This window comes from Protobothrops mucrosquamatus, unplaced genomic scaffold, assembly GCF_001527695.2.
Source record: "Protobothrops mucrosquamatus isolate PMUCROS unplaced genomic scaffold, P.Mucros_1.0 scaffold169, whole genome shotgun sequence".
Lineage (NCBI taxonomy): Eukaryota > Metazoa > Chordata > Lepidosauria > Squamata > Viperidae > Protobothrops > Protobothrops mucrosquamatus.
The window spans coordinates 720,099-747,764 of record NW_015386530.1 but is presented as its reverse complement, the minus strand read 5'-3'; the positions used below and the strand labels follow the sequence as shown (position 1 = coordinate 747,764).

Sequence of the window (27,666 nt, the reverse complement as noted above, 5' to 3'; positions counted from 1 at the left end):
CTTTCCTTCCCCTCCCTCCCTCCCCCTCCCTCCCTCCCTCCCTCCCTCCCTTCCTTCCATCCTATTTCTTTCACCTGCCTACCTGCCTGCCTGCCTGCCTGCCTGCCTGCCTGCCTGCCTGCCTGCCTGCCTGCCTGCCTGCCTGCCTGCCTGCCTGCCTGCCTGCCTGCCTGCCTGGTGGACTTCAGCCCCCATGTTTCTCACTCACTCGGACCAATTCCGACAATCCCCCTAGGCAGCGTAGCTCTAAATCCTGCTGGCTTGGAGAGATTGGAGTTGGAATCTATCAAGCTTTGGGAAACCACTGCAATAGAAATGTGAGCCAACGACTCTGGAGTGATGGGACTGCACCACCAAACCATCTGTAACTATTACCCTTAAGAGATGAATATCCCATCTTTGCATCAGTACAACTCAAGGCAAGATACAGAATGCTCTCTTTTCCTAACGGCAACTCCCTGCTGTGGTGGTTTGGGCTAAAGAAGACTTGAACTCATAACCTCTCGGTTTCTAGTCCAGCCTCTTCACTTTAACCCCAAACCGGCTCTCCCTGTCTTGCTTGTCCTGCTGTCCTGTCTCAGTGCCCCTCCAAAACATGGACCTATCGATACCAAATCCATTGGCGGTGAGTTTGGCATCACTGCTCTTCTCCTCCTCCAGCTGGTTCTGGGCCGGCGCCTCGCCGTCCTCCTCAAACACAGGATTGGAGAACTCCATCAGCAAGTTCGGTGGCAAAGACAACATGACAGTCTCCTGGGGCATAAAAAGGGGGCATTTTCAATCCATTGGGTCTCCTGTAGTCTCCTCGCCCTTTTAAGTAACTCTTTGGTTTTTTTTCCTTGCAAGCCAGTTTTGGCATTTTGGAGCAGACAGAGGAGTCTCTCTCTAACAGTTCCAAATAATAAAGCACGCTTTGGGACTGAGCAGCCCACAAAATTAAACCCACCAAGCAGCGGAAGAAGCCGGAACGAAAATACTGTACACAGCCCTAACCATGTTCTGACTTGGAACGGTGAAACGTTTGGAATCTCTGATTGCCAAGCCAGAAAATCTGTTTTGCTCCAGAAAAAAAAGCAGGGGTTGAGCTGATCAAATGCAATTCTGTCTCTTCTCCAAGCTGGGCAGATTGATATGTCTCAGGCCGCGATAACCTGGCTTCCCAGAGAGAGAGAGAGAGAGATAACGTGCTGGATCCTCTCTTACATTCTTGGTCAATGGGATCACTGGTTTTCCACAGAAATCATCAAGGGAGCAAGCAAACTCTCTTTTCTCCAGTAAACTCAGCCCTTAAGGGGTCAGGATCTGTTGCAAGCAGCCGATGGCTGGGCTGGACACCTTCCGGTGTAGCAATAATGCTTGTGGCATCACCTTGCAAGGTGGGCTTGTAGGATTACTGTTTGTCTGTCTGTCTATCCATTTATTTATTTCCCACAATATTTTACAAATAATTCATGGTGGCAAACATATTCAACACACCTTCTTCTTCCTATTATCCCTACAACAGCAGTCCTATAAGATGAGTTTGGCTGAGAGAGAGTGACTGGCTCGAAGTACCCCAGCTGGCTTTCATGCCTAAAATGGGACTAAGGTGGGACTAGAACTCAGCGTCTCCTGGTGACTGGCCCAAAGTCACCCATCTGCAGTTTCTAGCCTGGTGCCTTGACCACCAGGCCAAACTGGTTTGTTGTCCATATCACAATTATGACATCAGACCAAAAGCCCCAAAGACACAGTCTGGACCTGAAGTTGGAATTACTTTGATCACTGTCCCATCTCAGCCATGCTACTAGGCTGAACCTCAAGGGTGCCCCAGGTGGCATCCACTGCAGGATCTTGCCTCTTCTCCAAAATTGTAGGCTCCCCTTTTTGTGCCAACTGCTCCAAACACAAGTGAGGCCAATTTTTGCACTGAACAAAGGCAACACTTGCTTATTGTGCTGTTAAAATGTTTATCTGCCCTCTCTTAACCTTCTTATTGCCATCACGTTAGTTTTCCAGCTAGGAACAGAAATGGAAATGTAATCTCTGGTTAAAAATCTGCAAGGTCAACATTTCTATCATCCTAAGTAACCCTCTCCAAAGGAAGTTGGCTTCTCATGATGTGCTGCTCGCCACAAGGTCCCTTCCTCCCCAGGGATGTGCACTCTAACAAAACATAATTTCCAGAGATCCAGGAAGTGAACACACCAGAAGACTGAAACTGGGGGGGGGGGGAGAGCTATATTTATGGAGATTTCAGCATGGCTTTTCAAATTTCCCCTTAGGGAAGAGGTTAGGCAAAATCTTTGGGTGTTTTCCCTAATGGGGGTTCCATAGGATGTTACAAAAAAAGGTCATTATGATGGCCACAATCATGCAACACACAGAGGATGGACAGTGGACATCCCTGATCCCCGTTGGTTGGTGATGTGGAGCTCAAAGCATCATCAAAGCAGCTGGTCTGTGCATACCTGGTTTTGATTCTGTGCCTCCGGGTGACAGATGGCCTTGGTGAAGTCCTTCATTGCCAAGAAGGAGGTTGGGGAATACATGGACAGGATCCCTGCCTGTCTGGGGCTGCCACATGTCCCCCCCTCCTGTGGCATCTGGCTTTCTTCAGTGGCAGAGCTTCCAGGAAACCTTTGCTCTTCACCGCATGGACCAAAAATTCTTCTCCTTGGTAAAAGATGTCCAAAGGGCGAGATGGGGCTGCAAATTGATGGATTTTTTTCTCCTTCCCGGAGAGGGTGATGGGTTGATTCAACCAACCGGCCCTAGATCTTGCTTTCAAGACCACAGCCCATTCCTGGCCAACAGAGCCTTGGGAAAAGGGACTTGTTAAACTGCTAGGAAAAGAAAGAATGCGCAAGCATGAAAGCCACCAGGCGCCCCAGTGCCTTAATCCAACTCAGCTGAGGACTCCGCCAGGTCAGAGGCCCTGGCATGGGCTACGGTGCTCTTAAAGATACAGCACTGCCCGGCTGGACCTGGGCATCTGAACAAGCAAATGTCTCCCCAAAGGGGCATATATTTATATATATTTCCCAATTTTGGGTGGGATGCTACAGAAGTGGTGATGAAAAATAGTTGCACTTTTGCATTATATTTTGCTAAATATAGTGCAAGTATCACAAAGGATCCTACAAAAAACAAAGGGTGGCCAAGTCCTTCAAAATGAAAGAATAGGATAGGATGAATAGAGTAGAGTAGAGTAGAGTAGAGTAGAATAGAATAGAATAGAGAGTAGAGTAGAGTAGAGTAGAGTAGAGTAGAGTAGAGTAGAGTAGAGTAGAGTAGAAAAATGGAATGGAATGGAATGGAATAGAACAGGACAGACTAGGACAGATTAGGACAGAATAACAGAACAAGAACAAGAACAGAACAGAATAAAATATTCTTTGTTAGCCAAGTGTGATTGGACACACAAGGAATTTTTCTCTGGTGCAGAAGCTCTCAGTGTACATACAAACAACAAAATGATAGGTCATATATCATAGATCTTAGTTATAATTATTAATCATGCAACGGTTGTAAGTGTGAAAAATGGTCGTGTCACTTTTTTTCAGAGCGGTTACAACTTTGAACGGTCACTAAATGAACCGTTGTTAAGTCGAGGACTACCTGTATCCCCACAGTCACGTGATCACAATTCAGGCACTGGACAACCAGCATATATTTCTGACCATTACAGCATCCTGGGGTCGCCACTTGGGATCTTCCCAGCCAGCTTCCAACAAGGGGAAAAAAAAAAAAGACCAACGGGAGAAGCCAGATTCACTGAAACGACCCTGTGATCCACAATGCCTGCAGTGATTCGCTTAACAACCCTGGCGAAAACGGTCGTAAAATTGGGTGCATCTCCCTGAATGGCCACCTTGCTCAGCAATGGAAATTCCAGTCGAGGACTCCCCGTCCTTCCTGGGTGCCAAAGCTCTCTTCCTTACCGTTGCGTCAGACTGGCATTGGCAGTGCCGTCCTTTCCACAGGACCGGGCATGTTGCTAAGAGACGCACATTCCAAGCGGCCCGTAGAGTGATTGCAAAACCTTTCTGGTCTGTTCCTGAAGGCCGGGGACAAAGAGGTCATTGTTTGCCTGCTCAATTGCTTGGGAAAGAACGCCGGCTCCTTACAGGGACCCAAGTTTGTTTTTCAATGATTAATCCGCACCCTTGGCTGCCTTTGCCTCCCTAATCTTGCTACGGAGGTTAGTCCGCCTTTTGTAAGCCGGAGAGGCAATTAACTCAGCCAGGGTGTCCCGCTGGGAAGGATCAGGTGAGTTCCAGGAAAGAGAAGAACGCCTAGCTCGTATCAGCGAGCCAAGCTGCAGGTGACGAAGGCGATCGAGCCTCACTTTGGCTTTAGCCCAACCCTTAAGAAAGGTATAAAGTCACTTTCTCCGGGGATCGTACACCACCACACAGCAACAAACAATCTCACAGATGGGCCCCGACTTATGATCACACCTGAGCCCGTACTTTCCATTGCTAAGCGAGAGAGTTAAGTGAACTTTGCCCCATTTTACGACCTTTGTTGCCACGGCTGTTAAGTGGATCGCTGCAAATGCTAAATTAGTCACACGGTTGTTAAGTGATTTTTGGCTTCCCTGTTCGCTTTGCTTGTCAGGAGGTCGCAAAAGGGGATCACGTGACCCTGGGAGGCTGCAACCATCCTGCGTCATGAACCAGTTGCCAGGCTTCCGAATTTTGATCACGTGACTGTGAGGATGCTTGCCAAGGTCGTAAGTGTGAGGAAAGGCCACAAGTTATCTTTTTCAGTGCTTTGAATGTTCACTCAAGGAATAATTGCATGTCAAAGACTACCTCAATGCGATCACACTTTTTCCCCACTGTGCAAAAATGGAAGATGCATTTTGGAGCCCACACCCGTCCCCTCCCACGTCCCAGAGCATCAAAAGCTCCTGGCTCCTCTCTTCTGCCATGGGAGGGCGCTACAGGGCACACTGCGTGCCCAAACAACTAGACCATTTTCTTCCCTTGTGCCATCACTCTGCTGAACACCTAATTCCCACAGTACGGTCTTACGTCTAAGGTTATTTACTCATGTAGTATGGCTGTATTACTGTTATCCTTCTCTTTTGTTCTACCACCTTCTCTTATTGGTTTCATTATAAGGATTACATTATTACTCTGCTGTTTTGCATGTACACGGAGAGCTTCTGCGCCGGAGATGATGATGATGATGATGATAATAATAATAAAGTTGGAAGGGACCTTGGAGGTCATCTAGTCCAACCCCCTGCTCAGGCAGGAAACCCTATACCATTTCAGACAAATGGCTGTCCAGTCTATAATAATAATAATAATAATAATAATAATAATAATAATAATAATAATAATAATAATAATAATAATAATAATAAATAAAAAGTTGGAAGGGACCTTGGAGATCATCTAGTCCAACCTCCTGCTCAGGCAGGAAACCTTATACCATTTCAGACAAATGGCTGTCCAGTCTCTTCTTGAAAACTTCCAGTGATGGAGCACCCACAACTTCTGGAGGCAGGTTGTACCACTAATTAATTGTTCTAATTTTCAGGAAATTTCTCCTTAGTTCTAGGTTGCTTCTCTCCTAGGTTAATTTCCTTGTGTGTCTAATCACACATGGCCAAATAAAGTATTCAATTCAATTCATATTTGAGCAAAGTGGGCCCCCCTGTCCTGCAACACCTCATGCCTGTGAATAGACAGCAACGTCCTTCAGCTTTTCCTGCAGAAGTACAGCCTACATATGTTGTGTCCAACCCCCGAAGGAATCCTGAGGTCCGCCAGCCGAGCCCTCCTCCTTCCGAGAAAATGCATTGGGTCCACCATCCAGATGCCTACCCCAGTGATTGTGGCAAATCCAGCAGGAGTCAAAACCCCACAGCTCATCAGCGGCTGGGGGGCTTCTTACCGCACAGCCCACCCTTCCCATCAGAAAGATTTCTCGCCCACCATTTACAGACACTTGTGCACAAACGCAGTGGGTGTTCATCAAGTTACAATTTTATTTCTGTACAAGCCTCCTTCCTGAGCGACCACAGTCCCTCCCCCAGCCTTGCTTACACAGTAAACAAGCTGTTCAGTCCAAACTGATAAACCAAAAAAGCAAACACAAACAAAAAAAAACCAAAACAAAACTACCCCGTCCCAAACCAAGCAAAATAGTAACACTGAGAAAGGCTGTGCTAGCAGGACCCTGGACATCTGGGTTACCCCTTCTGCCTTCCCCTCGGGGTCCTGAGCATCTGCCCGCTTGAAATGGAGTGAAATATGCAAGGGGGGCATTTTTTGGGGTGGGAAAGGCCGTGAGATTGGTAGAAAGGGGTCGAGTGGCATCCCTTGGGCTGCAAACCAAGATGCTCACTAAAACTGACCTCAATGCTCTGCTTAATTCAAAACTGGGGCGGCTGTCATTTAAAGTCGGCTTGGTGCTTTTTCAGAGCTTTGTGAGGGGCAGGGGATAAAAAGGGGAGGGAAATAAAACCGGGGAGGGGGATTTCTACCCAATGAATGTTGTCTGGTTGCAAAACCATAAAGGTGCCTCTTAACTCCCAGCGCTTCAAGTAGTGCCTGCTTCAAATGTGGGCTGAAAGGTTGACCGTGCGGGATGGGAGAATAAATAAGAGGATGAAGGAGTTTGCTGATGCTGGTTAGCTGGCCCTCCAAGGCCATCGCTCCCAAACTGGCTCAAAAAAACCTCCAACGAGGTGCGTTTGGGCGACTCCCCGGCGTGCACATCATGAGAACCAAAACGAAAACCGAACCTAAGCAATCCTCATTCCGGAAAGGCAATGCAAACGGTCCAAAGCGTTCCTGAATGGCCTCCGTCCCAGGACGAAGGAGAGAAATATCTACATGTGTGAATGGTGCAGTGAGGTAAAGCCGGGGTTGGGACAGCAGGAGAAGAAAGCCGAGGGAAGGGGTCAAATTTCTGCTGGTTGTGCCCTCGTGTCCCTTTTTTGAAGGGCATTTGGATCCCCGCTGAAAATGCATCGTGTCTTTCGTCTGGAGGCATTAAGGCACGGTCGTGACAAGGAAACGGGTAGAACTTGACCCAGCGAGTCTCTGCTTTTGTGAATAAAGTCCATAAAATCCATCCACAAATGCTTCCAGTTTGTAAAAAAAAGAAAAAAAAGACACCAACAGCAGCCCCCACCTGACGTGAAGAGATAGGACTTGAAGCCCACGGTTCCTGCAGAGAAATCCCTTGCAACTCCCACGGAGGGTCGTGCAAGAGTTGTGCAAAAACTGTCCAGGAACCGACGCACCTTGCCTGGATCTAAGATGCAAAATTGGATTTCAGTAAACCTCATCTAGTTCTGCAACTTCCTGGATGAAGTGGCGCCCGACTGGCATCGGACAGGGAGAAAACACCTCCGTGGCTCAGCTCCAACACCCCCAAGGGAACACAGGGGGAGAGACAGGTTCCTGCCCCCCCCTCAAAAGAGCAGCAGCTGTTTGTGGCTTAGGGAACACCAAATTGTGAAATAGGAGGAGTGTGCGCAGACGAGGAGAGAAAGGGAGAAGGAAAAGGGAGGGAAGGGAAATATAGGAAACCACCCCTGAGAACATTTTTGGAGCGACGTGGAACCTGCCCACCAAGGACGGTGTTTTCTCGCTGGTTTTCTCCACCTTTAGTCCCGTATGTGGGAGAAAGGCGTCCCCTTAAAGGCCGGCAACTTTAGTTAACGCTTTATTAGCATTTTCTCCCTCCCTCACTTTCTCTCTCTCTCTCTCTCTCTCTTTTTTTGCTTTTGCTTGTTTTTTAGGAAAAAAGGGGGGGGAAACCCAGCTTAGAAAAAAAAATCCCTCCGATCACCGTTGTCCTGGGTCTCCACGTTCCCCACCCTCTCCCGAGCTGGTGCTTGGCTTGCGCCCTTCCTCTGGGATATTACGAGGATTCCTTTCCAGAGGGACCTGCGTGGTGGTGGTGGTGGTGGTGGTGGGGAGCGTGACCTGGGAGCTACATTCGGGAAGACGGGCTGGCCAGCTCGTAGAAGAGGAGATAGGCGTCGCTGCTGCGGAGATGGCCCAGGGATATCGGCGTGACGCTGCGGGAGGAACAGAAAGCGAAACCGGCGTTAAGAGGGGGGTAGACCCGTCTGGGACGGGGTGGGGTGTAAATGAAGAACAGACGTAAGGAAAACTGGCAGGGAAAGACACCTACTTTAATTTCTGGCTGGTTCTGACCCACACTCCCTCCAGCCCTAAGGGGTAAAGATGGGGAGTACAGATAACCCTTGACTTATGACTACAATTAGGAGCAGATTTCTGCTCATATGTCACTGGGGTCCTAAGTCAAGGCATCCATGTGACTGGAGCTGATTCAAGGACAATTTTTCCGGTGGACCTTAAATGAATTACTGTGATTGATAAGGGAACGCTTCGGTTGTAAGTATGAAGCCATTCTTCTGAATGGGTGGGTTTTGTTTTGCTGGAAATCGGCAAAATAGTCTCAAATCGTGGTCAGGTGACTGCAGGATGCTGCGACTGGTTGCAAAGATGGGCGCAGGTGTCATGAGACAGAGTGTGCATGTGTGGGGCACATTTTACGATGGCCACAAGTACTTTATGGGCTGTAAACCCATTCTGGGCTCACTGTAATTCCAAATGGTCGCTAAGCGACCAGTCGTAAACTGAGGACTACCTGAACGTTATACTGATTAGTTAAGAAAAGAAAAGAAAAGAGAAATGAAATGGAAGGAAAGGAAATGGAAGGGAAAGGAAAGGAAATGGAAGGAAAGGAAAGGAAAAGAAATGGGAGATAAAGGAAAGGAAATGGAAGGTAAAGGAAAGGAAATGGAAGGAAAAGAAAGGGAAGAAAAGGAAATGGAAGGAAAGGAAAGGAAATGGAAGGTAAAGGAAAGGAAATGGAAGGTAAAGGAAAGGAAATGGAAGGAAAGGAAAGGAAATGGAAGCAAAGGAAATGGAAAGAAAGGAAAGGAAAGGAAATGGAAGGAAAGGAAAGGAAATGGAAGGAAAGGAAAGGAAATGGAAGCAAAGGAAATGGAAAGAAAGGAAAGGAAAGGAAATGGAAGGAAAGGAAAGGAAATGGAAGGAAAGGAAAGGAAATGGAAGAAAAGGAAATGGAAGGAAAGGAAAGGAAATGGAAGGTACAGGAAAGGAAATGGAAGGAAAAGAAAGGGAAGAAAAGGAAATGGAAAGAAAGGAAAGGAAATGGAAGGAAAGGAAATGGAAAGAAAGGAAAGGAAATGGAAGGAAAGGAAAGGAAACCTGGATTAGTAAGAGAGTTTGAGGACTAAAACTCTGCCTTTTGAAAGGGAGAATTTGTTTTCTGGGCTGAATGATGACACGCGAACACAGAACCACATGCAGTCCTCAACTTACAGCCAGAATTGAGCTCAACATTTTTGTGGCTGAGCAAGATGGTTGACCTCTCCTGCTTGGGGAAAGAGTTGGGATCGTGAACGGAAAGGCCAGGTGCCCGCTTACCGTGAGTCGTTGAAGGCGTGCCATTCTCCGGAGACGGGACTCTTGCAGTAGGCCGTGTAGTGGCCACCCATCGTGGTCCCGCTGTGGTTGGAGATGGCATAGAGGTTGTAGATTGCGTGATCTGAAAACGGAAGAAGCCAAATTGCCGTCGTGTGAGGCTTTCGTTCACCGCTGGGTGTGCAAAAGCCTGACATGGCCTGGATCGGAAGCCTGCAATTGCACTCCCCAAATATCGCTAGCAGGATTTGCCCTGGTTTAATGTTCATGGAAAGTCTGATTTTTGCAAAAAGATGAAATTTAAAAAAAAATCCCTTCATCACAATCTTGGCTCCCAATAGGACTTTCGGAGGGAGAAGTTTTTAATCTTTATTTTTATCTCATTATTATTTTATATTATTAACGTAGCCGCCCATCTCACAACGGTGGTTCTGGAGAGGGTACCAAGGTGAAACATTGCTGCTCCCTCACAAATTTTGTAAGCCTTCCTCAAAACCGGTCGCTCAACTTCTTTGTTTTTTCCTAAAATGTGGGCGGTGGGCGGAGGCCCTGAGAGAAAAGGACAACCCCAGTTTTTTTTCAACCATTCTGAAAACTAGATTTAAATGGTGGCGCACGTATCGTCCACGTGTTGTTTCATGGTGCAAGAGTCCCTCTTGGAGGGAATTGGCCTGTTGAGAAATGTGTAATATAAACAAATAACGAAATGGATCTCCCAGACTGGATCCACTCCTGCGGGGGGTCTCATTTCAAACGTTTTCCAAAATGAAGACCTTCTGAACAGGTCCAAGAAGTGAATCTCACTTCGGGTTTCCTTTAAAATTCCAGGCAGAGGGTGGAATCAAACAACCAGGCTGTGTTTGTGTGCACTTGTTTAACTGGACTTGTGGGGAAGAAAGTTCAGAGGTCTATCCTTAGTTACTCACCCTGCTTGGCCTAGATTGGTCCACAGCCTGCCAGGAACTGGTCTGTGCAAGCGAGCAAAGCCCCATAAACACACATGTGGGGTGAGGCAGGGCTTGACACCACATCCCTCCCAGGTCCATGGAAAAACTCCCCTCCATGAAAGTGGTCCCTGGTGCCCAAAAGGTTGGGGGCTGCTGGCCTAGATGACCCCCCCCACCCCGGCTGGTTCTTCCAAAAGCTGCAGGAGATACTCACTGCAACTCTGGGAGGCAAATTCCCGTAGATCCAGATCCTTCAGTGGGAAATTGACAAAAGTGGTGAGTTTGCTGGATCGCATCCTGGCTTCGGAGAAACGTTTCAGGTCTGGGCGAGGAATTAAGGAAAAAGGGGGTGGGGGCAAATGGTTCCCACAATGGAAGGATCTTTATTCATTTATTTCTTTTATATTTTGTTATTTTTAACAAATAATTCAAGGCAGCAAACATATCCAACACAACGTCCTCCTCCTCCTATTTTCCCGACAACCACCCTGTGAGGTGGGTTGGGCTGAGAGAGAGAAGGACTGGCCCAAGGTCATCCAGCCGGCTTTCATGGCTAAGTCAGGACTTGAACTCATGATCTCCCGCTTTCTAGCCTGGTGCCTTAACTACAAGAAATGGAAAGCAAAAGGTTGAGGCTGTACTTTTCTTTTATATTCTACTGCACTGAAAAAAAAAACCCTGAGCATTCTCAAACCCAAGAGGACTAGAATCTTGAAATAATAGACTGTTCAAGCTAAGTCCTCCACCGGCTGGATTCTGGGTCCAGTAAAAGTGTCGGATGCTAACAGAAACCCGTCACGTCACCGCTCATCTGCAGGTGAGGTCTCCTCGCCATGTAGCCTCCCATAGTGGTTGGATACGAGATGGACGGCAAATCCATTTCATAAATAAATAAGTCGGTCGGGCCACACCCTCTGGCAAAAAGAAAGGATACGTAAAACCAGGATCTTGGGGAAGCGCTGAATGCTGAATTTCTTCATGCATTTCGTCCTCGCTTTGCAGTGGCCGCACGTCTGCAGGGACAAACAACAACCAGGGTTTAGGGGAGGACCCCTGGAGATGTGTGTGTGAGAGAGACATTGGACCTGTGGCCCCAGCTGGGGGGAAAGAGTAGCAAGGATTGGCTAGATCAGCTGAAAGGGCCAGGTTAAGCACAAGGGCAGCCAGTGGAAGACCAGCGGGGCCGAATTTGATTTCACCAAGAAAACCCCTTATTTTTAGAGGAAAACTGACGTGGGCAGGTTGATGGAAACCTTCAAGGCAGCCCTCCCATTATGGACTCAGCTCCTCCACAGGTCAAAAATCCTAAATTTAAGATTATCAACTAGGGGTGACATTTTCTCAGTCTTCCAATATTGGAGGAGCTGCTATAAAGAAGAGGCGGTCAAGCTATTCTCCAAAGCGCCTGGAGGCAGGACAAGAAGCAACGGATGGAACTAATCAAGGAGAGAAGCAACCTAGAACTAAGGAGAAACTTCCTGACAGTCAGAACAATTAACCAGTGGAACAACCTGCCTCCAGAAGTTGGGAATGCTCCAACACTGGAAGTTTTTAAGAAGAGACTGGACAGCCATTTGTCTGAAATGGTACAGGGTTTCCTGCCTGAGCAGGGGGTTGGACTAGAAGACCTCCAAGGTCCCTTCCAAGTCTGTTATTCTGTTATGTTCTGTTAAGCTTCACATGAGCCAGAGGCTGTCACAGCCACCACACAAAGCAACAGTTAAGAAGAAGAGTAGGCATGTCTGATGTTTCCCAACCCATTAATCTTGAAACGTAGATCCAGCTTTTGCAACAAGCTTTTCCAAAACCAAAGAAATAACTTCCAAAGTCGGACTGGAAGACCTCCCAGGTTCCTTCCAACTTTATGATTCTTAAAATCATCATCACCATCTTGTGCAAAACTCCAAATCAGAAAGTTTTTAAAAATCCACCCGGTGGCTGATTTTGAAATCGAGGGCTCAGAAATATTTGGAATAGGAGACGTGAACTGGGTGCAGAAACCTGACTGATGAGTTTTTTGCACTCCCCTCCCCATCTGGACTTACGGGTTTCTCGTCTCCATCCAGAACGTCTTCCTTGGTGAAGAGTCGCATGCAGTCAATCAAATTCACCTCGCCGTAGCTTTTCTGCCGAAGGAGGAGAAAGAGAGAGAGAGAGAGAGAAAGAGAGAGAGAAACCAAGGTCCAAGAGGTTAGGTTCCCAATGCAAGAAGAGACAGATCTGGGGGTCAAATAGGAGCCCCAGGGCATGGAGGGTTACCTTGGCAATGGGCAGGGACAGGTCCCAGAAGGGATCAAAGGCGGTGGAGCAATAGCCACAAGAACTGCAGGTCAAGGAACTCTTCAGCTGCCCAACAAAGAGATCTAAAGAAAGAGAAGACGGGGAATATAAAGATGGGTGACCAAGCAGATGGTACGGAGGGAAAAGACGGACCTTCTCCTGCCTGAACGCTTGAAGAGATGCTTCACGTCATCCAAGAACGAGAACAGAGGATCTGATCTCATGGCTGTGTCATCTCAATACCCTTAGTCACAAACCAGGCAACTTGCTTTTGACCTCATTTGTTGTGCAAGCTGAGGACAATGTTGTTCACTGATGCTTCTCTGCGTAGGAGTTACCCATGGTCTAGTTACGTGGACAGGTGTGATGTGCAACAGTGGCAGCAAAAGTCAGTGTTTTAATGTAAGTTTTAGAAAGAAGCTTCAAAGTCTTGACTGGGATTTTGGATCTCAACTCCAGATTCCTCAAGGCCTTTTGAGGCTTCTCTTCCCATGCCTAGATCTAAGCGTGGTAGAGATCAGTTTTACGTTCTTCCAAAATCAGCTGAGGAATTTCAGAGATTGGGAAATGCTCTTTGAACTTTGTGGCTGCTGATTCCCAACCTGATGGGTTGCCAGTTTAGTTGCTGGGAAGCAAACATGTTAATTGCAGCCACAAATTTAACACAGCTTCTTCTGTGGCCTTGAATCACCAGGTGACCTAGAACTGAATGAACAAGGTTTGGCCGTTTGAAAGGTCAAAACGTTTTTCTAAAAAGTTAGCATGCGTTTAGTTTGTCAAATGGGGGGGGGGGTTTTCCAGCATTAGGAAGATTAATACAGTAAAAAGAGAAAAAGGTAATTTGAGTGGATTTGATAGCCAGGTTAACTACTAAAAAATAATAATACCCACACTTCGTTGCAATTGAAATGTTGCTTTGAAATATCTAAGGACGTTTTTACAAAATGACATTGGATAAGTTCTGTTAACAATATTTAGTCAGAGTTCTATAAATATCAACAGTTCAATGAACAAATTCAATGAACAGTTGCTTTTCCTGGCTTTGATCCGAGAACACCAAGATCAAACCCGACCTGGTATACAAATTTTAAAAGGAAATGAAACTGAAAGAAAGTGGCAAGCTTGAACAAAAAGGAACTATTATTTAAACCAGTTTTTAAAGAGGTAGTTATGCTGATTAGGCTCATTAGGGTGTTTTTGAAGATTTAACCATCTTTGAAATCCACAAGCAGCGAAGGACACGGTTGATGGCCATGTCAATCTAAGCCAATGTTTCTCAACCATGGCTACTTTAAGACATGTGGACTTCAACTCCCAGAATTCCCCAGGCAGCACATGCTGGCCTTAAATTAGCTAGGACTGAGTAACACAGATCACTCCCAGTGCGTTTTGTCAGTAAAAAAACCTGATGCTGCTAGTCCTTCTTATTCCTGTGTGACCAGCAACTCAATTGACAGAGAATTCCCAGGAGTGGGTGAAGGAAAGAAAAAGGCAGAGGGGCTGGTAGGGAGATCCTCTAGTTGGAAATGGGGTTTGACCCTCCCCTCTCCTATAACAGACCCCTTTCTGAGACACTCCTCCAGACATGCTATCCAAAGTCCAAATGGGTATCTCGGTCCAGAAAGTTAGCCAAACCATGGTACATCTTAATTCGGTTTTTCTTAACCTTGGCAACTTGAAGATGTCAAGGATTTAAGAATTCTGGCTGTGGGATTCTAGAAGGGGAAGTCCACCCCTCTTTAAAGCATGCCGACTAGGGAATTCTGGGAACTGAAGTCCACCCCTCTGAAAGTCGCCATGGTTGAGGTGGACCTTTTGCCTCGGATCCGGCAGCCCCCAAACTCCTTTTTTGGGGGGGGGACTGCTCCACCAGATACTCACCCCCAATCCGGCTGTCTTCTCTTGCTAGGTATCTCATCCACATCTGCCTCCCCTTCTCGTCGTCCCTGCCAGAGACACGCAAGAGAGAAGGTGAAGAGGTTTTCTCAGCTGAGATCAGCATGGATGATTCTCCCAGAAGCCCCCGGGATGGAGGGAGGCGGCCTCAAAGACCATGGGCTTTGTAATCCTCCCCCTTCGCTATGCAAGGTCCCTGCTCTTTTTCAGCTAGCGGGTCGTGGGGTTCAGAATTAAATTAAATTAAAATTAAAATTTTCCACAGATCCTTATTCATACTTTGCTTTCTTCCTTTTTTAACTAATTTTCTGCAGGAGGAATGATTTGTGCCATTAGACGGAGGGGAAACAACGAAAGAAGAAACAGAAACGCCGCCGTTGTTTTATGTCAGGGGCATCAGCGCCCAGTTGTCTCCAGCCCCCCCCCCACACACAAAGCTTATCCCGGTGCTTTGCTTCTGCTGGGACTCACGGTAGATGGTCCAGGTTGTCACTGTGGCCTTTTGGACGGACCAGAACCCGGTTCACTTCACTGTGGAGCCCATCGAGAAGGAAGCGCAGGAATTCCTGGGCGTCCTGCTGGCTGCGAGAGAGGAAGGACAGGTGTCAATCTAAGCCCGTGGAGTCAGGACCCACCAAGGGAGCCTGGGAGAAGAAGCCTTGAGGAAGAATAAAGCGACTCTCTCCCTCCCCCTCCTATCTTATAAGAGTCCTTCTGGAGATATTCAAGGGAGTGTGTTTATTTTTATTTGTTTCTCAAATATATAAGCCACCCATCTCACTATTCAAAGTGATTCTGGATGGTTAGGATAGATTACTGAGGAAGGAAACAGAACGGAAGGGAAGGGAAGGAAAGGGAAGGGGAAGGGAAAGGGAAGGGAAAGGGAAAGGGAAAGGGAAAGGGAAAGGGAAAGGGAAAGGAAAGGAAAAAGGAAACTGGTCAAACTAACTCTCTCTCTCTTCATCAGATTTGGAAAGATGGGACACTGTGAAGCAGTGTTGGCTATCTTTCGGTCTGCTAGAAGCATCCTTTATTCCCTACCAGCATGCTGAATGCCAAGGAATGGGAGTTGTAGTCCCAAAGATCTACAGAGCACTGGCTTGCTATGAAGGAATCCAGAGCTAGCAAATGCTGAAAGCACTACTACTGAGACTGAAGAAGAAGCAAGGGAGGAATGGCCACTCATGGAAAACAGAAGAGAAGGTACTAGATCGCACTCTTACTTGTATCCCACAAAGCGGGGAGCGTATCGTTGAATCTGCATCTTGAATTCGGAAGGGCTCACGGATTCATTGGGAGACGAGGTCCACAACATCTGGATGAGCTTGGCAAATTCTGGAAAGAGGGGGGGGAAGCAAGGTGGTTGTGAACCCACAAGCACAGAAGAACCCAACTTGGCCATGAAGAACCAGATCTTGTTCCATCCTTTCTAGACCAAGGTGGGTTTCTGTGGAGAGCCACGAGGTCTAGCTTACTTCCTAGCTGTGATCAACATTAAAGGAGACCTGTGGGGCCCTCGTGGCCAGCATCCATGTTGTTAACAACTGCCCAAAAGAGCAGGGAAGTGAGAAAAAAAGAGGAGAGAAGAATTCAAGGGATTGAGGAGTCCTTGGTGCTCCCTGACCTGGTTGTTTTCTTGCAGACGTTTCATGGCCCAAACTAGGTAACATAACCAGGACTAGCACTGATGATGTTACCTAGTTGGACAATGAAATGTCTGCAAGAAAACAACCAGGCTCAGAGGAAAGCAGCAAGGACCCTTCATTTCAACCCTGAGCTATAAATATTCTTTGATTTGAAATTTTGAAAGTCATCTGGTTCAGCTTTCTCCCCCTCCTTTCTAGCCCCCTACCATGAAGTGTCTTCAGGAGAGGGAAGACCGATATCTGCCTGCACTGTTCGCCATTGTGCAGTTGTGCCCGTGCAAAACCTCGCCGCCTTTACCTGTCATGAGAGACGTCTGCATGCGGCTGTTGTTGTTGAGATCACGGACATATTGGCTCTGCAGGCAGTAATCTCGCAGCTCTTTGGTGTTACTCAGGCACTGCAGGATGGAGTTCATAAAACACTACAAGGGGCAGGAAAGAGAGACCCAAATGAAGGTCGCCAGGCCATCGTCCATTCCACCCCCTGTCCTTCCTCCAGGTGACATCCGCCCGGGTGCCTCCTCCTCGCTAGAATTTTGGACCCCTTTGATGAGCATGCCTCCAGGAACTGTTTTCAGAAAAAGAATTAGACACACCAGCCGGGCAGTGTGGAACGGGCAGCGCCAACCCTCTGGAGAGCAGCAGATTTGGAAAGTTTATCTGCTATGCAAGGTGTATTTTTTATGCCCCTGGCAAACTAAAAGGTGTCGCTGACTATGACCTTCATTAAACTCTGTGCCAGGATGGACCCTGTTAAAAAAAAAAAAATCTAGGCACCCTTCCGATTTCTTCGGAAGATCAGGTTTTAGTTTAAAGAAACTTTAAAATATAAAATGGCACCGAGCCGTTACTATGGTGAGAAAATAATTAAAACACCCAAGGAGAAGTAGAAGGGTTTTTTGGGTTTATTTTTTTCCTGCTCACCCACAGTGTTCCATTGCATCTGTGACTGACTCATGCTACGATGCACTTGTGCACACAAGTCACACACACAGTTTGTCACTCCTGTGCAGAGATGCCCACCACTGGCTGGTGATGGGCTTCGTTTGCTGGCTTCCTAAAGTGAAGCTTTTAAGATGGGGCTCTAAATGACTTTATGGAGCCCTCAGATCTTCCCTGCAAGGTCTTCCTCCATCCTTCAAGCCAGATCCCATCTTTGGGGAGCAGGTGGAGTAGCAACAATCACTACTACTACTACTACTACTACTACCACCACCACTACTACTACTACTACTACTACTACTACTGGCTCTGCTCCTTCTCTTCCTCCTCCATCAGACACATCAGCCTCCATCAGCCATCAGCAGATTATTTGGGGGGATGGTAGCAAGAAGGAAGTCAGATGCTGGTTCCTTTCTCTCTTCTTGTGGTTGGGAGGAGGACCCAGTAGATGTTTGCCCAAGAAGGAACTCCCTCCCTCCCTCCCTCCCATGGGCACCAAAGGGGAACCCACCTACACAGCCAATGCTAGCTCTAGAAGTGTGTGTGTGTGTGTGAACTTCAGTGCTCAATTCCCCCATGTTCATTTATTGTTTTATAAGATATCTTGACTCTCTCACTCCCAAAGAGCTTCTGGTGGTAGAAGAGGCACATAAGGCTAGGTTACAGCGAAGGGAAGTGAGATTAGCCATGTCAGATTTGTGGCATGAAAAATTTGCTTTCTTTTTCTTTTTCTTTTTTCCTTTCCTTTCCTCCCTCCCTCTTTTTTCCTTTCATTTCCTTTTGTTTCCTTTCCTTCCTTTCCCCTCCCTTTCTCCTCCCTCCCCTCCTCTCCCCAACTATATTGAGCCTAGTGGTGGGATTCAGCCAGTTTGCACCACTTCGCAGAAACGGTAGCTACGTTTTCATTGCCCAGGCTCAGAATGGACTTCCGGAAGCGGCATCCACACAGAGAACCGGTTGTTCACATGCTTGAATCCCACCACTGACTGAGCCTACTATGAGAAGGATAATTTACAGCAGATCTTCCTTGCTCAAAATGACAGAAAAGTGTGCTGATGTAGCTATCAAGGGAGGGTTCAGGGACCAGAGAAATTGTGTGTGTGTGTTGGAATGGAGAGGACTGGAGGCTTCCTGGTGTTGCAGGCCACTACTTGCCTTTACCCTCTCTGGATGGAAATACATCTTCTTTGCCTTGGAGTTGTCACATCTGGGTGGGGCAGGGTGACACTGTTGTCTGAAATAGTTACACAACTCTTTTTGGGCTCTCCCCTTCCTTCTGTACAAGTGAGAACAAAACTCCTCACAGTGTCATCCGAGAAGCGGAAATGAGGTAAAACAGCCAGCAAAGGCAACTCAGCTTCCTCAACCAGTCCCAACCAGCCCAGGTTGGAGAGCTTAGCTGCAGCTCTGGGAGGGAGGGAGGGAGGGAGGAATAATGGAGGGAGGGAAGGAAGGTGAAAGGAGGAAGGGAGGGATAAGGGAGGGAAGGAAGGAATGGAGGAAAGGAGGGAGACTTACAGTGTTCCCGAGGTTTCGGAGACCAGTCAGACCTTGTACCGTTTTTGAATTCTGTGGAGAAAGAGGAGGAAAAAGACCCATTTGTGAAAAGGCAACCTTCAGACAACCACTCAAAACTCCAGGCCAAATTCGCCACGGGGGTCCCACAAAAGGAGACGGGGAGAACGGAAGGCAAGGATTCCCACCCAGCTGAGATTAGGAAGACCCTTGCCTTCTTTTATTTTTCCCAGAAGCCATTTGCAAGTATCCGCTGTGATAAAATGCTGTTTGCGTAACTCCCTGGGGCTGGAGGATTCAAACTGCAGGCCCCACAAATCAAATCATTCCCCTCCCAGTGGGTAACCATGCTGGCTGGGGAATTCTGGGAGTTGAAGTCCCAGATCTCTTAATGTGGCCAAGGTTGAGAAACATGGCCCTAGGGACCTAAACGCTCCTGAGAGCCACCGAACCCCTTTTTCTGACACCCCTGTTTATATCCCAGCTTCTTTCTCGCCAAATGCTGTTGCCGTCATGTTTCTAGTCCTCTATATCTTTCTTAAGGCAGAAAACATTTCCACAAATGATCAGGGAACTAACTGCTCTAGCCGATTTGTCAAAAAATAGCACATCTAGCAAAGCCATCTCTGGAATCAGTGCATTGAAAAACAAAAAGAAAAAAAAAACCATACAGAGCAGCTTGCAAGAGACTTAGAGAAATCTGCCAATGCTCAGAGACTGGCATGAACTGCTCGCCCTTTGCCACAGGCTGGACTGGCCCCTTGGGCAAAGGACTGGCAGGGGGCAAAGTCTTGCTTTCCGAGCGGTTCTGGTGACGAGTCAGAATCGTCAGCAGAAACACCGCAGGATCTTGGCGGTTTATTAGAGCCGGGACATAAATTCTTGGCACGGATGGATGCTCGGAAGAGGCCCAGCTGGCAGAGACCCAGAGGCCACTGTCCTTGCCCAGCCTCTCCTTGGCGTGGGGGGAGGAGAAACGGGGCAGGAAAGGCCGGGAGGGGAACCTGCACCAGGCAAGGCAGAACTTTGCACCCCTAAGAAGTGAGTCTTTTGCACACCCACACCCACCTACAAACCCGCAACAGGAATACGGGTAATCTTTGATATACGAACGCAACCGAGCCCAAAATTGCTAAGCGAGAAGTTTGTTACGTGACTTTTGCTCCATTTTACGACTTTTCTGGCCACAGTTGCTAAGTGAATCCCTACAGTTGTTAAATGAGTCACACGGTTGTTAAGTGAATCTGGCTTCCCCATTGACTTGGCTGGTTGGGAGGTCGTAAAAGGGGATCACGTGACCCCGGGGGAGACGCTGCAACCGTCATAAATAGGAACCAGTCATCAATGGATCTGAATGGAAATCACGTGGCCCCGGGGAGGCTGCCGCAGTCGTAAGTGTGAAAAATGGTTGTTAAGTCACATTTTTTTCAGTGCTGTTGTAACTTCGAACGGTCACTAAATAAATTGTTGTCAGTCGAGGGTTGTAAGGATTGCAAGGAAAGGTAGGCTAGCCAAAGCCCAGATCGGAGCTTCACCTGGTGAACTTCTGCCTGCTGCTACTTTTGAAAAGATCAAGTTGGGGCAGGGGGAAGATGGGGGAGAGGGCTCTGATTCTTCCTGTGATCTTTACTTCTGCAGGTGCATCTGCTCTGCAGGCAAACGAGTAACACAGAAAGGGAGAGTGTCCAGAAATGTTGAGAGAAACTGACCAGGGAAGAGAGACTGCGCGGAGGGTGATTTTGAACACTGGCCTGGGAAGAAAAAGAATCCAGCACCATTCTGCATGTTTTCTGCTCTGCTTTCTGATGCAGAATTGGCAACTTTAAAAAAAAAACCAAAAAAGAATAAAATGTGGGAAAATCCTAGTGCTGAATTCTTGTTTTGTTGGCCACGTGGTTTTGGTCTCTGGGTAAGCAGGGACTGGGCCGTGGAGGGTGGGAAATGGGAATGCCAAATGGGAAGCCCAGCACTGAGCAGGACCCAGCGTCTTCCTTATGGAGCGCAGGATGTTTGGCCTCGCTTCAGCTTCAGGAGGGACAAACCTGGAGTTAACTAGGGCAAAGATCTTTGAATCTTGAATGAAGCACTTACAACACGGTTCGTTGGCTTCCAGAGACCGACTTTGACCTCCAACTTTCTGTCTGCCCTCTGGAAGCCGAGGCCAACCCTTGAGGACTAGCTGCTTCCCTCCTAGCCTGCCTTTTAACCTCCCGTCAAAGATTCCGATGCAGGAGACCCCCTGATGTGTATGTGTGTATGTGGGCCAGCTCCTTTTCGCCAGCCGGATTTTTCAGCCAAAGGCCAGATGGGGAGATCTACTCCTGCCCTTTCCCCAGAAAGTTCTGGGGTTCCAGGGTCATCAAGCCCAGCTCTCGAGGGGTTCGTCTTGCTGCTGGCACCCCAGAAAGTGAGGTGACGGAGGCTGCTGCGCCAATGGCTCCAAATAGCGCTTGACATGTGTGAGTGGGAGGAATCCAGCCTTCTCCTTGACGACTGCCCAAAATAGACCCGTCTCCAAACAGCTCTCACTTCCCTTTAATTGTGCACCGAGCGCTTTGAACAGCCCAGGTTCCTGTCAAGCATGAAAAAGGAGGGAAGGGGACTCATGTCCTCCTCATCCTCCTCCTTCTCTTCTTCCTCCCCCCTCCTCCTTCTTCCTCCTCCCCCTCCTCTTCTTCCTCTTTTCTCCTCTTCCTCAGCCCCCCCTTCTCCTTCTCCTTCTCCTTCAGTGGGCGCACAGAAAAGACCTCTTAAGGGAATACACAAATTTGCACCCAGTGCCCACAACTCTTCTTCCCTCTTTTTCCAGCTTTTCCTCTCCCAGAAGCGGCCTCTAAGGCGGAAGGGATGCAACCAGCAGGAGTTCAAGAAATGGGCCACCTGGATGGAGGTACAAGTCCCACCCACAGGAGACCCCCCCTCTCCCCAAAAATCTGAACATCTTTTGAGAAGGCACTGAGAGTCTGCATCCTAGGTCAGTCTTTTCAAATTTAGCCGTTTGAAGAAGGGTGGATTTCCACTCCCAGAAATCCCCAGTCAGCATGCTGGTTAGAGAATTCTGGGAGTTGGAGTCCACCTATGTTAAAAGTTGGCAAATTCGAAAAAAACAAACGAACCCACGTCGTCTCTAGGTTATATCCTATGGCTGGAAAAAGCAGGCCGTTTTTAAAAAGGTCCCTTATTTCAATGGATGCTACTTTGGGTGTGTTATTATCAGGGCTATTAAAAGCTACCCAGTGATGTGGCCAATACGATGGAATAATCAGGGGGTATTTTAGAGCCCTGGAGAGACCAGATTGGAAATCTTTATCATGACGTCCAGGGGGATGAACTCACTCGTGTTCCAGGCTAAGCTACTTATGCCGTGACAAGGATAAGATGGAGAGCAGGGGAGGCAAAATGTTAACGTAAAGGAAAACCGCTGCCTCCCTGGCATAAGGTGGATTAGAAACATCAGTTCTTCAGGGCAAAGGGATTTGGGGCTGTTTCGGGGACAGAAACGGTCCGTGGCTCTTTATGAATTGTGCCTGCAGTTGCAAAACAGGGAAAGCCCAAGACAGATGCTGGCTGACCACGGAACTCAGGAACCGGTGCCAGCCACCGGTTAGATTTTCCTGAGTGCCAAAAATTTGCAATATATTCTTGGCACCAGAAAATGCAATCTGCAAGAAGTAGAGTAGTCCTCATTTAGTGACTACACTGAGTGCCAAAAGGGTAGAACATATTCTTGGAAGCAGAAAATGCAATTGGCAAAAAGTACAGAAAGTCCTCATTTAGTCATTACAATTGGGGCCGGCAATTCGGTCCTTAAGTGAATCGGTTGCTCGGTGAAACTGCAAGGGTGCTTTATCATCTGACTTGGGTTTTCCTTTCCTTTACAGACTTGCAAAGGTCATAAATGAGAAAACTGGTTACCCTGTTAATTTTTCCTTACTGTTGTTAAATGCAAATGGTTGTTAAAGGAGGAGAGTTGCATGCTTGAATTCTGAACACAAGCAATCATTACTTGGGATCATAACTGGGGGGGAATTATAGAATAGAATAGAATAGAATAGAATAGAATAGAATAGAATAGAATAGAAGCTGGAAGGGACCTTGGAGGTCTTCTAGTCCAGCCCCCTGCTCTAGCAGGAGAACCTATACCATCTCAGACAGGTGACTATCCAATCTCTTCTTAAAAACCTCCAGTGATGGAGCACCCATGATTTCTGTCAGGAAGTTTCTCCTTAATTCCAGGTTGCTTCTCTCTTTGATCAGCTTCCAACCATTGTTACTCGTCCTTCCCTCTGGTGCTCTGGTGAACAACCTGCCCCCCTCTGCCTTGTGGCAGCCCCTCAAATACTGGAACACTGCTCTCATGTCTCCCCTATTTTTTCTTTTCTCTAGACTAGCCAAACCCAAGACCCGCAGCCGTTCTTCGTATGTTTTGGTCTCCAGGCCTTGGATCATCGTAGTTGCTCTTCTCTGAATTTTTTTTTCCAAACTCTCAACATTTTTTTGTGACGTGGTGACCAAAATTGGCTGCAGTATTCCAGGTGTGGCCTCACCGGGTTTTATACAGCGGTACTAATACCTCGCGTGATCTTGATTCTATGCTTCCGTTTATGCAACCCAGGATTGTATTAGCTTTTTTGGTTGCTGCTGCACACGGCTGGCTCATGGTCAAGTGATCGTCCACTGGGACCCCGAGGTCTCAGAGGCATTTATTTGGCGCTAGTCTGATTATCCGGTTTGATACATTTCAGCTGGCTCGGGTGGTGGCTGCCTTTTTCCGAAAACCAATCTGGAGGCCGAGGCCTTTTGAAGCCAGCATGGCCATGGCAAAGACTGGCAAAGGGTTGGAAGAGCTGGGCACTCAGCACCTGAAATGACCCCGCTGCTCCTGCTTTGCTTAATCCACCACCTTCCCGAGAATTTCCCCGCCCGATGAAGTGGAGACAAAAATTCCTCAAGGAGAAACCGAGGAACTGAGCCCTGGCACATCTCTCTGGCATGCAAGACTTGTCAGCTCGCATTCTTCAGCTGTGGCTGGCATCAGGAACCTGCCCTTGCAAATCCCGCAGCGGGAGGGAGGCGAACGTGCACCTAGATACCTGGGAAGTCTTTCAGGCACGCCAGATGCCATCTTGTTTCACACTCCAGCAAAAATAAAAACAACCAAGCACCCTCATGGGCGATCTGGGCCATCCTGGGCAGTTGTCCCTTGCCTGCTTTTGAAAAAAAATTCACCTCTGATAGCACAGGGATGGGTGCCTGGAGGGTCTGGATATGCTTGGGCACCAGGCGCTTTTTCTAAAGGATAATTCAGGAGCATGCTTTGCTAAAAGCAATGGGGGGGGTCTCCTTCCAAACGCCCTGCAGCCCACCCTCGTACTAAACACAGGCTCAAGGGTTAAAGGCAGTGTTTTTCAACCTGAGTGAGTTGAAGAGGTGTGGACTTCAACTCCCAGAATTCCCAGCTGGCTGGGAAATTCTGGGAGCTGAAGTCCAACTCGCCCAGGTTGAAAAACACTAGTTAGAAAGCTGCAGAAATCACTGCTGACCACTGCCACATTTGATCACGATCACATGGGGACTTATCAACCCCCCCCCCCCCCCCCCCCCCAAAAAANCGATCACATGGGGACTTATCAACCCCCCCCCCCCCGCCCAGCAAATAAAGGCTCTAAGTGTGTGGGAGGTCCACAGAAGCTTGACAGCCCTCACTCCAGTTTCATAGGAGGTGGGAGAACTTTATAAAGAGAGCTGATGAAGGATGCATGATCATCTTGCCCTCCCCAGACCCTCCCTCGCCCCTCTCCTTCCCAAACCCTCTTTTGCCGCAACCGAAGACTCCAGTTTCTCTGCCATCCTTTCTGTCTTCCCTTAGAAACAGGCCAGGAGCAAGGAGGCGATTTCCTCTGAGGGTCCTGGATGTTTTTTTTCTGAGCTTGGTTGTTTTCTTGCAGACATTTCATGACCCAGCTAGGGAACATCATCAGGGCTAGTAAGAAGTGGCATTTGCTCTTAGTTTATATTCCAGTGGCTTGCCCTGTCAGTGTAGATGGGGGCTGGTCTTAGAGGGTCTTTGGTTGGGCTGTTTACTGTTGTTAGCTTATTTGGCAGCTTCTAGATTGGGATATTGTTTACCTCTTGATTGTTGGTCTGAATTAATCTTGGGAGTTATTCCATGCTCATCTGGGTGCTGATTGCTGGTGGGAGGTGTATGGGTCGTTTTTATTCCCTTTTTGGCTTGTGGATTGTCTCATTTGCACAGTGTGTAGAGAATAGAATAGAATAGAATAGAATAGAATAGAATAGAATAGAATAGAGCAGAGCTGGAAGGGACCTTGGAGGTCCTCTAGTCCAGCCCCCTGCTCAAGCAGGAGAACCTGTCCTATACCATCTCAGACAGGTGATTGTCCAGTGTCTTCTTGAAAATTTCCAGTGATGGAGCACCCACGATTTCTGGGGGTAAGCTATTGTAAGATACTGTTTATGCCTATGTGTCTGTCGATGGCTAATTTGATCTCCTTTCTTTACTGTATCAAATGCTACCCCACGTGAACTCGCGAGCCTCCCAAACTCCACACTGACCCGGCTGTCCCTTCATTCCTCTTCCAGCCAGCTGCGATTGGAGCGTTCCAGACCCAGCCTCTTGTGCCAAGGAAGTGCCAAGTTTGCACGGGGCAAAGAGGCTGGCTGAGCATTTTACATAACCAGGCCGGCTTCATTCAACTGGCAAACAAAGGCATCGGCCTGCCCCCACCACCGCAGGTGCAGAAGACAGGCAGGTTACGTAAGAGCCGAGGTGCACCTGAAGGGCATGGATCCCACTGCGAGGCAGGTCGTTGATGCCCAAGGATTTTTGCAAGACAATCCCAGCTGGAAAAGCAGGAATCCCGACCTTTGATCTTTTCTCCCCAGAACTTAAGAATTTCAACCATGCATTGCAACCCAACAGGCCACCATTCCTTGTGCCTTCAAATGCAGAATTCTCCCCCCTCCTCAATTATGCATGGGTTAACTTCTGCATGGGGGAGATGAAAGACTGATTTTCAGAGAAAGGAGGTTGTCTGAATGGAGGCCCTACCCAAAGGAACTGGGGTCATCTCCCCCCAAGATTGAAGATGAGCGTCCTGCTGGAAAATGACTCCTTTGGCTCCAAAGGACAAAAGAAGGGGGGGCACAACTGTCCTGAGCATGGAAAGGCCTTTGAGATAAAGGGGAGGGGGGGAGGAAGATTTAGACTTCGTATTTCCTGCCTCCCCTCCCCTATCTTTACAAATTCCCCTCTCCTGCAGGAAAGAGGGGAAAACAAAGGGTCTTCAGCCCCTCCAGGGACCTCTGCATGTGTCTCTTGAATTCCTGGAGATAGGCTGGCTAGATGGAAGCCCCCCCCCCCATTTTGATCTCTTGTTCTTACAATGGGAAAAAGCCAGCAAGCTGCTTTTAACCAAAGCTTTTAAGAGGCCCAGCTAATGCGTTGGTGACTCTTTCCCCCCACTCTGCATGCAAAGGGCTGTGTTCTTAACAACTGTTCCTCAATCCTTTTTTGCTTCTCTCTCTCCTTCTCTCTCTCTCCCATCCCCCCCTCTCTTTAAAATGAGGGCTTCTAAACACAGGCAGGGTCATGACTGACAAACTAACTGCCCTCCCCCCCCACGTGTGGTTTCAAGTTGGTGCAAGAATAAATGCTATATTCGGGTATTCTGAGATGGACCATTGATATATTGAAGGAACTATTGGAGAACTGTGCAAGAAATCAGAAGTTTAATTTAAATTTAATTAATTTAAGAAATTTAAGCAACTGCAGCTCACGACAGCTTATGCCTTTGAATTGAATTTGTCTGTCGGAAAAGGGGCTGGCAGTTCCCTGATCTTTTATGGAGCGCCAGAAAACCATTGGGGTGCCCCCATCAAGACTGATTGGGATAAAAACAAGAGCATGTTGTAGCAAACAGCATCAACCACCAAAGGATCAAACAGTCCAGGGGTGTCTACTAGATAAGGTCCTAAAAGTCAAAATGCCGTCAAAGCTTTTCTACGATGTGCATCCTGTGTGGAGTATCTCAGCTGAACCATTGTGGATGTTTTGACCATACTTTGCAAACAGCCCCGTTCCCACCTGTCCCTGGAAATGCTGGAAAAACTAAACTCCCACTCTTCCATCACCCAACTTTGAGCTGCTCGCACTACAACCCCTATCATCCCCAGCAGGCCGCCTGGGCCCATGGGAGTCCCAGCTCAGCCCGTTGGTCGCCCCCCCCCATTCGAAAGCAGCTCTCCCAGGGCCTTCGTAAACCCCAGGTTGGGTTCACACGCACCTAGTTCAACCCGATGGCTGAATTCCAGCCTAGCTAACGGGAACTAACCGAGATTCAAACCAAGCCGCTTCAGCCATTTCTCCCGCGGCGACCGCCGAGCCGGTCTCGGAGGGAGCCCGAAGATGCGCGCCCGGCCGCCCCGCGAAGCCGGCTTCAAAGTGCCGATCTCTCCAGCCCCTGCTTCCCCAACCCTGCGCCCTCCCAACCGGCCAGAGCACGCCTCCTGCCACGGTCAGCCGAGGACCATGGGAGCTGCAGTCCAAAGAGGGGGTGGGACGGGAGAGATTTCCTCCTCCACCACCACCCACCTCCCGCCCCGGGATCTGCCTTGATTGCCGCCGGGCGCAGCCCCCCTTTGCCCCCCACCCAAAGCCCGGGGGATCCGGTGCCCCGCGCAAGGGGGCAGAGAGCCGGGGCAAGAGCCCGGGGGCATCTCCCCTCCCTCCCTCCCAGCTACCCAGCCACCCACCCGCGACCGCCCCCTCGCCTACCTTCGCCTTGTGGACCATCAGCCCCACGAAGGTGGAGAGCAGCAGCGAGCCGGGCAAGGGCGGCCGGGGGCGCAGCTCCTTGTGCCCGCCGGGCGGCAGCGGCGAGGCGGGCAGGGTGACGGTGTAGGAGTTGCGCATGCTGCCGCCGCCGCCGCCGCCACCGGCGGAGCCTCCGCTGCGGCTCTGGCGACGGGCGCCGGGCGAGGGGCGAG

The 27,666-nt window shown here is 48.5% G+C and overlaps 2 protein-coding genes across 3 annotated transcripts in view; both read right to left on the bottom strand.

The window, feature by feature from the left end:
• MFRP (membrane frizzled-related protein) overlaps positions 1-2,504 on the bottom strand; it is a 13,320-nt gene extending 10,816 nt beyond the window's left edge. The window contains exons 1-2 of the mRNA XM_015813560.1: positions 2,451-2,504; positions 612-753 (exon numbers count right to left, since the gene is read on the bottom strand). Coding sequence (XP_015669046.1) covers positions 612-753; positions 2,451-2,504 — 196 coding nt within the window. The remainder of the gene's footprint in view (positions 1-611; positions 754-2,450) is intronic.
• A 5,413-nt stretch (positions 2,505-7,917) lies between these two features.
• USP2 (ubiquitin specific peptidase 2) overlaps positions 7,918-27,666 on the bottom strand; it is a 32,085-nt gene continuing 12,336 nt past the window's right edge. For both annotated transcript variants that reach the window (XM_015813569.1, XM_015813568.1), the window contains 11 exons: positions 18,661-18,711; positions 16,499-16,622; positions 15,778-15,889; positions 15,026-15,136; positions 14,540-14,604; positions 12,638-12,741; positions 12,424-12,504; positions 11,313-11,391; positions 10,593-10,700; positions 9,435-9,555; positions 7,918-8,032 (listed from right to left, as the gene is read on the bottom strand). In XM_015813569.1, the coding sequence (XP_015669055.1) occupies positions 7,945-8,032; positions 9,435-9,555; positions 10,593-10,700; positions 11,313-11,391; positions 12,424-12,504; positions 12,638-12,741; positions 14,540-14,604; positions 15,026-15,136; positions 15,778-15,889; positions 16,499-16,622; positions 18,661-18,711 (1,044 nt within the window). In that variant the 3' untranslated portion in view covers positions 7,918-7,944. The remainder of the gene's footprint in view (positions 8,033-9,434; positions 9,556-10,592; positions 10,701-11,312; positions 11,392-12,423; positions 12,505-12,637; positions 12,742-14,539; positions 14,605-15,025; positions 15,137-15,777; positions 15,890-16,498; positions 16,623-18,660; positions 18,712-27,666) is intronic.